The sequence below is a fragment of the Zalophus californianus genome, chromosome 3, assembly GCF_009762305.2.
Source record: "Zalophus californianus isolate mZalCal1 chromosome 3, mZalCal1.pri.v2, whole genome shotgun sequence".
Classification (NCBI taxonomy): domain Eukaryota; kingdom Metazoa; phylum Chordata; class Mammalia; order Carnivora; family Otariidae; genus Zalophus; species Zalophus californianus.
The window spans coordinates 172,343,696-172,355,818 of NC_045597.1; the positions used below are offsets into that span (position 1 = coordinate 172,343,696).

At 33.5% G+C, this 12,123-nt stretch overlaps 1 protein-coding gene across 4 annotated transcripts in view; it reads left to right on the forward strand.

The window, feature by feature from the left end:
* Positions 1–12,123, forward strand: part of SPAG16 (sperm associated antigen 16) — a 968,000-nt gene that overhangs the window by 655,797 nt on the left and 300,080 nt on the right. For all 4 annotated transcript variants that reach the window (XM_027589886.2, XM_027589888.1, XM_027589889.1 and 1 more), the window contains one exon: positions 2,525–2,590. In XM_027589886.2, the coding sequence (XP_027445687.1) occupies positions 2,525–2,590 (66 nt within the window). The remainder of the gene's footprint in view (positions 1–2,524; positions 2,591–12,123) is intronic.

The following is a 12,123-nucleotide window of genomic DNA, read 5'->3' on the forward strand; positions in this document are numbered from 1 at the left end:
CGTCAAGATAGTGAACCAGAATAACATGGGTAGGGGAGATCCTGAAAGAGTGCCAAAGTATTTCAACATATTTTTGTGAAATTTAAATTCCTGTGGGGAAATTTTGCATTCTGTGAAAAGGGATTGTATGTATTAATTCTGTAAATAAATATTTGAAGTTTAACTTGCTGAACACAATGGCGATAGTGAGGACTCAATAGAGCTTAGTTATAAAACCTTTCCAACTTTGCTTAGTTCCAAACTATTCCATGAATGTCCTATAACAATGAGGAGACATGCTGATGATCCTCTATCTTTCCGATCTCATTTTGTAATCTTTTATGTAATCTTTCCTCCAGCCGTAATGGTTTAGGACTAAGTAATCAGAGTAGATGAAGCGTTTTAGCAAGCCTACTCTACTTCTCATTTATTTGTCTCCATCCACATTGGCTTCCTTGCTATTGTAGAAACACACCAGGTAAACTCCGATCTTTGAGACATTTGCTCTACCTTTTCTTTCTTCCTGGAATAGTTTTTTTTTTCTAGATGTCTTCTTGGCTTGCTTCAATCCTTGTTCAAACCTTACTTTTTGAGTGTAGTCAAACCATATCATTCTACTTGATAATTTGGTTTGCCCTTAGCCCCTCAATCCCAAAACTCATAATACCCCTTACCCTGTCTGACTTTTCTTCTTTTCACAATACTTATGATCTTCTAACACACTTTATACCTTTCTAAAATATCTATTTCCACCCTCTCCCCTTATAAAATAAGGTTGATGGAGACACAGTTCTTTGTTTTATTCACTGACAGATCCTAAGCACCTAGAATTGTGCCTGACATAGATTAATTGCTCAAAAATATTTGTTGAATGAATACATTGTTGAATTAAATCTGAAATTTAGCCCATAACAAGAATCTACAAACAATATTCCAGATATAACTCTCTCTGGTTCTTCTACAAAATTTGTGTTATTTCCCTAAGATAATTAAGAATGCCCTTTGAACATTGGTGTCAAAATGAAAACTCCCCACATTTAAAGCCCCTGTGTAATGTGTTATGAGCCCAATTTGCTTGAAATAATTTAAACTGAAATTTGGAAATTTTTGTAGTTAATTTTAATTTTAGTTATTATTTGGAAAAGATGACGAGAATGGGTAGATGTGAAATATAGTTTTCATAAAACAAATGCTTAGTTTGTGTTAAAAATGTTTTATAACATTTTTATACATATAATGATATTAATGCCAAACTGTGGAAACTCAGGAATTAAAACATGATCTCATAATCTAAAACAAACAAAAAAAGAACCCCACATCCCCAGCAGTGATGGCAATGATGTGCTGAAAACAAGCACCCTCTATAAGGGCTTCACTACTTGGCCCCATGGCTTGAAAACTATGCTAATTGCAAGATGGAGTCATATGGTGAAATTTCACCACCAGCTCAATAGTGTAAAAGTGAGGATACTAGAGTTCCAGTGCACAGACAAGCAGTGATGACACACTTACCAACATAGCCTTGACTGATTCTGAATGGTAGCTGATAGCAAAAGCTAGTATTTTCAATCATGAGAATGTATTAACTTTATTATTGGACTAAAGCAATACTTTTTTTGTGGGGGTTGAGGGGTATAAGCAGTTTATTTGGTTGCTGTCCCAGGAAGTAGAAGTGAAGAAGCAAGGAGTGAGCTAAAGAAGAGAGCAAGACCCAATAAAGGATACATTCTTGATCCATTTGCCCTGTGGGCAACTAAGGCTAAATCCTGCTGAGGATTCTCTGATGAATAATTGTAGAACACACAGCCTTAGAAGCATTCCTTTAAACCGCACTGTCCAATAGGACTTTCTTGATGATGGAAATGTTCTACGTCCACATTGTCTGCTATAATAGCCACCTGGAATATGGCTAGTGTGACTGAGGAATTGAGTTTTTAATTTTATTTAATTTTATTTAATTTTATTTATTTATTTTTTTAAAGATTTTATTTATTTATTTGAGAGAGAGAATGAGAGAGAGAGAGAGAGCACATGAGAGAGGGGAGGGTCAGAGGGAGAAGCAGACTCCCCGCCAAGCAGGGAACCTGATGCGGGACTTGATCCTGGGACTCCAGGGTCATGACCTGAGCCGAAGGCAGTTGCTTAACCAACTGAGCCACCCAGGCGCCCCATAATTTTATTTAATTTCAATTAATTTAAGTGTAAATAGTCATATAAATGGCTGGCTAGTGACTACTCGATTGGACAGCTCAGCTCTAAAGGATCAGATTTTCAGGCATTAATCACTAATTCCCATCCCCCATTTGTCAAGGTATATGGAGGAAGGGGTATTAACTCTGTCATACTTCCAACCTAGTCTGCATAGAGGCTAAGATATCTGCCAGGGTTGGGAGAAATCCCTAAGGAAGAAAAGTTGAGAGGAACACTGTCTTGATATAAGGAAACTTAACGCAATACTTTAAAACAAATAAAATTAATTACCTTTTGATTTCTTTCACATATTGAATGGAATTTATTTGATTTTATTTCTGCTTTGTCTTCCTAGGGTAACTGTGAGCAGTCACTTTATGGTCACATGCATTCTATCAATGATGCCACCTTCACTCCTAGGGTGAGTTCAGTTCTCCCAATGAATACTTTTAATATTTCATATATACAAGTTAATTTTACTGAAACAAAGTACCAGGAGAAAATGGTAAGTTAACAGGGCAAGGAGAACAAATTCCAGAATTAATTATGACAATGGAAAAAATATATAGATAGTTTCGGTTGTAGAAGTTTAAAAAACACACACAATATACAGTGGTAGGAACAATGAGGAATTCTATCTTTAACTCCACTTAAACACATTTTTAAAAGCATCTTGTCTAATGCGGGCTCAAGAAAGTAAATGGGATATAAACTTGTAAATATTAATGTAGAATCATAAAAATAATGAAAATGCTTGAAAGGAAACCCAAGAATAAAAAAGCCATCAAAGAAAAATAGACTTTCTTCAGGTTAAAACAGAGCAACCTTGATTTGACAGCTTTTCAATTACTCATTGAAAGGTTCCAAATATATCTTTTTCCAAATAAACTGATGACATAGCAGAAGTGTTTATCCACAGCTTGAGGTATTCAGATATCAGGATGATTTCACCAACTATGAAGATTATTAAACACTGCTTTGAGTCACTAAGCTAATTGAGGTCGTCTTTAAAACGGTACAGATAATACTCATGGAAGGATGATTTAAGTTTGTTCTTTCTCAGATGAAAGCTACTTGACTGATAGATGACCTCTCAAGTCCTTTCAAACTCTATGATTTAATTATACCTAACATTTTAATTTGTCTCTAAATTCCCAGTAGAGTGTAAATCTTAATTCCATACCCCTCTTCTTTCCCAATTAGCTAAAAAATCAATCTGATAGATTACCTACCTCTAACTTCAAAATGACAGCATCGTCAAAATTCTGATACTATCATGCTATTATTATTCTTTTAGGCAGAAGAAAAATGTTCACTAAAAGTATTTCTTCTAAAGGAATGTTATTTGCTCCAACTAAAATTATACTGGTGGCATTGTGATTGACACCTGGAATGTTAGTGATGGGCTCAACTACAATTATATTTTAACAAATTCATCTTATTAAGTAATTTCCATTTAATTGACTTTGTTGAGCCAATATATTATGGCTTGTTTCTAGGTACCAAGTAAAATTTTATTTTTAGCAGAGTATAGAGTCATTTAAGCATTGTGAACCCATATGATATAGGATATTTATGCTAAAAATCTATTAAATGGCTTATAGTTTCACATACCCTAAGAAAATTCAATGGAAACTAAAATGAAATAAATTATTTTGTGAGTCAGGCAGTTTATTTTGGTAAGCAATAACATAGCTAAAAAAGACATGCCATTTAACATCCCAAATAATAAAATTAATAAATATAAAATTAGCCAAATTAAATTTATTCATTTAGCAATCAAGGGACACATACATTAAGTACATATAGTTAAAAGGCAAGATGATGTATATGAGGTCCAGGTGTCCAACATCAAAGTGGCTAACCTGTTTTTGTTTATACACTTTGTCCATACCAAAGGACTATTACCACACTATTCCAAATCAACATCCCCAGGCCCCATTAAATGCTTCCATTAACTTATCTCTTCTTTGCTGTAAATGTTTAATAACTATTAAGGAAATTATATTTTATGATGATAACTGACACGGGTGAAATTTTTGGTCACATATGTTAATTGTTTTGAAAACTTTTATTTCACATACTTGCCAAAGAATGTCAAGAGATTAGGAGGTAGCAGTGACTGAAAGAGCACAAAGACTTTTACTCAAGGACGTGGCATTGTGACACAGTTCACATTCAAACAAACTATCAAACAAAGCTGTCATAATAAATGCATTATACAGTGCATATATAGCAGGCAGAAATTTGAATATTTAGAATTAGACTTGCTAATTATTTGATGCTTTAGGGAAATGACTTCAAGTTGCATTACTAGTTAAAAATGCATTTAGCTATTTATGTAAACATAATTTAGGAAAGTTCTACAATTTTAGATTTGTAAGCAGAAATCACAAATGTAAAATTCAGTGTTATCTAGCTAGCAACCAAGAATCACAGAAGCAAATATACAACATATAATGGTTTTGTATGGTCCTAAAAAGCTATGTAAATTGAATTGTATTTCTATGTTGTATTATTAGGATTCTGATATTTTTATTTCTGACTAATCTTCCCATTGGAAATAGATACTTATTTAAAACTTCTTTTTTTAAAGTAAACAATTAATGAAACATTTTAAGGAATTATGAAAGGGCTTTACTAAGTCCATTTTGTAAAGCAAAAACAAAAATTAAAAAAATTGACAGTAATCGCTGGACACAGAAAATTCAATATAAATTAAAAACAAAACAAACCAACAACTACGTAAAAACACATAGCAAGAAAATGAGTAAGGTATCCCTATCAGAGTATCCTCCACATTTAATTTTCCAGGAAGTAGTCTGACCTGCTGGAGATTCCATCAGGCCTTCTAGTAGCTCTTGTTGCATCCCCCAAGAGGGATGTGAGAGATAGGAAGGGTATTGAAATCAGATTAGAGGACAGACATAACTCTCTGGGAATGCAAGTCTAAGTAATAAGGGAAAACCTGCTGGCTTAGAATGTCTATCCATAACAGAAATAAATATAACACATTTTGTATATCAAAATGGCCATAAAATCAAAATGAAAACATCAAAAAGCCAAATACTAATAAAACATAAAGGTACGGAAAAAGGTTAAGTCCAGTCTGCATTTTCTGTCCCTAGGTATCTTTCCCTGCACTTTCTACCCTTAGGTGTCAGAGGTTATGGATCCAGGTTGTTTGATAAGGAGTGCCCCTGGAAATCATGTCTAAGTCAGCTTCAGTTTAAAGGTCATTAAGGAAAAAAATTGACTTTCAGAATTGATTGAGGGATCATGGATCAAATGAGAGGTATTAAACTCCAAATTACACCAGCATTCCACTGAAATCCTAAAGTAGATTCACTGCTGGGAACAGATTTTACTGCTTAGAACCTCCCAACCACTTTCCCTCATTCTTTGAAGACTAGAGTTCCTGAATCATTGTCTTTCTCTATACATGTGGCCCATGTGCCACTCTGACCACTTCCTTGACTGCATTTTCTCCACCACCCTTTTTTTCCTCAGCTACGTATTCCTAAAGTCAGACTCTGAACACCTTGTCATTAACTGTAAATGTATCATGTCCAAAATCTCAATTCCAAGCACACTTTTCTGAACGTATCTGTTTGTCTTTCCACGTCTTAAGTAAATCCAGTACAACAAATTTTGTCCCTCACTGAGGGCTCTAATCTGTTAAAATCTTACTCACCATCTTATCACCCCTTCTGCCTTCACTTAGCATTTTACCCCAGCTTAGGTTCTTTAGTTATCGTTCTATCAATTCCATTGCAAAGGACTTTAGTTCAATTTGATTTCATTTCCTCTACATAGCATACTTGGCAAATCTACATTCTTTATAGAAAAGATTTAAAAATGTGGAGATTTTAAAATACTATACCATCAAACTGGTTGTTTTCTGTTTTTTGTTATTTGAATATAGTTGACACAAAATGTTACATTAATTTCAGGTGAACAACTTAGTGATTTGAGAAGTTTATACATTACGCTATGTTCATCACAAATATAGCTACCATCTGTCCCATTACATTGCTATTAAAACGTTATTGACTGTATTCCTGATGCTCTGCTTTTTATTTCCATGTCTTACACATTCCATAATTGGAGGCCTATATCTCCCTCTCCCTTTCACTCATTTTGCCCAAACCCCCTCCACCCTCCCCTCTGGCAACCATCAGTTTGTTCTCTGTCTTTACAGTTCTGCTTTTTGTTTGTTTACTTTTTTTTTTAGATTCCATTTATGAGTGGAATCATATGGTATTTGGCTTTCCCAGTCTTACTTATTTCACTTAGCAAAATCCCCTCCAGGTCCATCCATGTTGTCTCAAATGACATGATCTCATCCTTTTTATGGCTGTGTAATATTCCACTATGTATATATACCACATTTTCCTTATCCTTTTGTCTATTGATGGACACTTGGGTTGCTTCCATGTCTTGGCTATTTTAAATAATGTCCCAATAAACATAGAGGTGCATATATCTTTTTTAGTTAGTGTTTTGGTTTTGCTTGGGTAAATACACAATGGTGGAATCATTGGATCATATAGTATTTCTAAACATTGCACAAGGTTTCCTTTTTCTCCACACCCATGTCAACACTTATGTCTCTCGTCTTTTTGATTTTGGGCATTCTAATAGGTATAAGGTGATATGTCATTGTGGTTTTGATTTGCATTTCCCTGATGATCAGTGATGTTGAGCATCTTTTCATGTGTCTGTTGGCCATCTGTATGTCTTCTTTGGAGAAAGGTCCATTCAAGTTTTCTGCCCATTTTTTAATCAGATTGTGGGTTTGTTTTTTGTTTTTTGTTTTTTGTCTTTTTGGGTTTTTTTTTTTTTGATATTGAATTGTATGCATTCTTTATATGTTTTGGATAACCCCTTCTTGGATATATCATTTGCAAATATCTTCTCTGATTCAGTAGGTTGTCTTTTTTGTTTTGTTGATGGTTTCCTATGCTGTGCAAAAGCTTCTTATTTTCATATAGTCCCAATAGTCTATTTTTGCTTTTGTTTCCCTTGCCTTGGGAGATGTATCTAGAAATATGTTGCTATGGCTTATGTCAGAGAAATTCCTGCCAGTGCTCTCTTCTAGAATTTTTATTGTTTCAGGTCTCTCATTTAGGTCTTTAATCCATTTTGAATTTATTTTTGTGTATGGTATGAGAAAGTAGCCCAGTTTCCTTCTTTTACATGTAGCTCTCCAGTTTTCCCAGAACCATTTATTGAAAAGACTGTCTTTTCCCCATTGTATATTCTTATCTCCTTTGTCATAGATTAATTGACCATATAAATATGGGTTTATTTCTGGGGTCTCTATTCTCTTCTATTCATCTAAGTGTCAGTATCGTACTGTTTTGATTACTACAGGTTTGTAGTATATCTTGAAATCTGGGATGTGATATCTCTAGCTTTGTTCTTCTTTCTCAGAATTGCTTTGGCTATTCAGAGTCTTTGGTGGATCCATACAACTTTTAGTATTATTTATTCTAGTTCTGTGAAAAATGCTGTTGTTATTTTGATAGGGATTGCATTGAATCTGTAGATTGCTTTGGGTATTATGGGCATTTTAACAATATTCTTCCAATCCATGAGCATGACATATCTTTCCATTTGTTTGCGTCATCTTCAATTTCTTTCATTAGTGTTTTATAGTTTTCAGAGTACAGGTCTTTTACCTCCTTCTTAAGTTTATGACTAGGTACTTTATTCTTTTGGTGCAATTATAAATGGTGTTTTGTTTTGTTTTTAATTTCTCTTTCTGTGACTTTGTTGTTCCTGTATAGAAACACTATGGATTTCTGGGTATTAATTTTGTATCCTGACACTTTACTGAATTTGTTTATTACTTCTAGTAGTTTTTGGTAGTATCTTTAGGATTTTCTATGAATTGTATCTTGTTATCTCCAAATAGTGACAGTTTAACTTCTTCTTTACCAATACAGATGCCTCTTACTTCTTTTTTCTTGTCTGATTGCTGTGGCTAAGACTTCTAATACTATGTTGAATAAAAGTGATGACAGTGGACATTCTTGTTTTTTCCTGAGCTTAAAGGGCAAACTCTCAGTTTTTCACCATTAAGGATCATGTTAGCTGTGGGTTTTTTATATATGGTCTTTATTATAATGAGGTGTATTCCCTCTAATGTATTTCTTCTTTTATTCTTTTTCTTTTTAATCAATGAGAATCTATAGTGTTTTGTTTGGCTTGCTTTCTTTTTATTTTTTGGGGTTTGTGGTTACCATGAGGTTCATATATAACATTCTAAGTAAATAACTGTTCATATTAATTTGAAAATCAAGTAAGGTCAAATACATTCCAAAAGAAACACCCTTCCCCATTTTATGTATATGTTTGTCATATTTTACATATTTTTATTCATATTTTTCTTATGTCTAATTATGGTCATTTATTTTCCATTTAAAGAACTCCCTTTAATATTTCTTATAAGGCTGGTTTAGTGATGATAAACTCCTTTATATTTTGTTTGTCTGGGAAATTCTTTATCTTTCCCTTAAATCTGAATTATAACCTTACTGGGTAAAGTATTCTTGTTTGTAGGTTTTTTTTCCCTTCAGCACTTTGAATATACCATGGCACTCCCTTCTGGCTTGCAAAGTTTCTGCTTGATAGCCTTATAAGATTTTCCCTTGTAGGTAACTTTTTGTTTCTCTCTTGATGCTTTTAGGATTCTCTATCTTTCACTTTTGACATTTAAATTATTATGTGCTGTGTGTTGACCTACTGGAGTTCATCTTGTTTAGAACTCTCTGTACTTCTTGGACTTGGATGTCTATTTCCCTCCTTAGATTATGGAAGTTTTCAGTTATTATTTCTTCAAGTTTTCCACAACTTTCTCTCTCTCTTCCTCTTCTGTGACTCCTATAATGTGTATGTTTGTTCGTCTGATGTTGTCCAAGAAATCTCTTAATTTACCCTCATTTTTTAAAAATTCTTTTTTTTTTTTTTTTGCTGTTCAGCTTCTGTGCTTTCCATTACCCTGCCTTTCCAATCATTGCTAGTTCTTCTGTGTCCTCTAATCTACCGTTGATTCCCTCTACTGTGTTTTATCTCAGTTATTGTATTCTTCAGCTCTGCTTCTTTTTAATATTTTCTATCTCTTTATTGAAGGTCTCACTGAACTCTTCCATTCTTTCCTCCAGCCCAGTGAGTATCTTTGTGATTATTACTTTAAATTCCTTTTCAGGCATATTGCTTATTTCTATTTCATTTAATTCTTTTACTGAGTTTTTTTTTTTTCCTTGTTCTTTCTTTTGGAGCATATTCCTCTGTCTCCCCTATTTTACTTTACTTTCTGTGTTTGTTTCTATGGATTAGGTAAAACAGCTACTTCTCCTAAAATTGAAAAAGTTGTGTTATGTATGGTGACCCCTATGCAGGCTGTATGTGCTTGGTGACTTTTGGTGGCTGGCTGGAGCTGTGGCTATATATACTAGTTACTCTTTTAAATTTTTTAAAAATTTTATTTATTTATTTTTGAGAAAGAGAGAGAGAGCATACACAGGGGGAGGGGCAGAGGGAGAAGCAGACTCCCCACTGAGCAGGGAGCCTGATGCAGGCTCAATCCTAGGACCTGGGATCATGACCTGAGCCGGAGACAGATGCTTAACTGACTGAGCCACCCAGGTCCCCACTAGCTACTCTTTTAAACTGTAACATGTCTCCATCTCTCCTGCTATTATCTTGCCATTCTCTCTGTCTTTGGTTGCTCAGTAACTGTTTAGTCAGCACTCAGTTCTTCTTCAGGAGAAATTATTATATTAATAGGTTTAATCTGGTGTGTTCTGTGGAGGAGGAGAGTTCAGAATCTTCCTATGTTGCCATTTTAAACTGAAATTTTTTTCTTTAAATTAACTTTAAATTTATGACTCCAAAGTACAAATAACCACTCACTATTACTTAACATTTGTACGTATGTATGTATGTATGTATGTATGTATGCATGTATGTATGTATTTATTTTAGTGAGAGAGAGAAGGAGGTGGGGGAAGGGGCAGAGGGAGAGAGAGAATCTCAAGCAGGCTCCATGCCCAGCACGCCCAGTGCAGGGCTCAGTCTCCCAACCCTGTGATCATGAACTGAGCCAAGATCAAGAGTTGGATGCTTGAGCAACTGAACCACCCAGGCGCCCCACTATTACTTAACATTTAGATTATATTTCTCTAGTGTGTTCACTTTTCTATTCACTTAGATTACTTTTACAACTGCTTCTTAAATATCCTCATGCTCCCACTTCCCTCTCTTCCACAAAGTCTCTTCCTATATCCTTGACTCATTCTTTAGTGATAAAATAAAAACCTTCAGAGAAGAAATCTCTTGTTCCTACTTCTACATCTCTAAATATATGGGCATCTCCACTCATTGTTAGTGTCTCACCGTCAATAATCTTAGAAGGAGTTTTTCAGTTCCTAAGAAGTTTTAATATTTTAGTTGTAAAATAAGTTTCATTCCCCATTCTTCTTTCACTCTCTTCATAAGTTTACATTACAATTATTTCTTTTTCCCCCTTTCTACAGGACTATTTTTATCTATATATAAACACGTTCCAAATTTGTCTGTTTTTTAAGTTTGAATTTCATCTCTCAATCACTTTCTGTCTTGCTTTTCCTTACCTTCCTTCCTTACTTTTCCTCAATATACTCTTGTTTTTTTGTTTTGTAAATTTGGACTTATTTAAAATTGCTTTTAGTACCAAATCTATGAAATATTCATGGAAAATTTGAGAGCTCTCTTTGAATTGCTGATTTATAATTTGATTACATTATTGTCAGAAAAAAATATCTGCATGATGTCAGTTTTGGAGATTTGGTAGGACTTGTTTGTGGCCTTGTGCATGATCATTTTTAAAATGTCCTATGGAGGCTTAGAAAAAAATGTGTGTTCTTGTTTGGGACACATAGCTGTATATTTTAGATAAAGATTGCTGTAACTATAACTGTGCAACTCATACAAAAATGTGATTTTTTGTCTGTTTAAAATTTTATATTATGAAAAATATTAAAACTCCCAGCATTCTTATGGATTTTTAATTTTCAATTAAAAAGAAATCATTTACAGATTTTTATATATTCTATTTTCAAATGCCATTTTGCTTTATTGAGACTCAGTTGTTAGATGCATGTAAATTCATGAGTCATATCTGCTTCATGAAAACTTCCTTAAAGAGTTATGTAAAATAGCCCTGTTTGACACAATTAAAACATTTTGCTTTATGTGACTTATTTTGATCATATTTACACAATGTATCGTTTATCATCCTCCAGTTTCCTTCCTTTTTTATGGTTTCATTTTATTTCTCTTATAATCGGTGTATACTGTTTTAATTTGTGTTTTTAATAAAATCTGAGGCTATTTAATAGCTGACGTTAATTGGTCTACATTTCTTATAATTATTAATATATTTAGGTTTACTTTTACTATCTTATTTGGTTTATTCTATTATGGAATTTGCTTGTTTTCTTCCTTTTTGTCTGTCAAAATTTGTTACTCTTACATTTTAAATATGCACACATTTTATTTCTCTAAAATGTCTACAATTAAATAATACTGCTATTCTCCCCAGAACAGCACAAAGAAATTAAAACACTCAGACTTTTTTCTAGACATCAGTTTGCCATATTACATGTTATTTTTATTTTATATTTTGATCCCACCCTGAAACAGCTGATATTTATTAGAGCTACCAATATATTTTTATTAATTCATTGTTTACAATTAGCTTATTTATTTTTTCTCCTTCTTTCAAGGTTTCATTTTCTTCTTGCTGAAGAATACTCTCTACTAGTTCTTTCAGTGAGGGTTAGTAGGCAGTAAGTTTCTTGGCCTTTGCATATTTTATTTTCATTGTGATATTCCATTTTCTTCTGGATTTATTTTTGCCATGAAAGTCTGCTCTCAATCTAATAGCTGATCCTATGTAGGTAACCT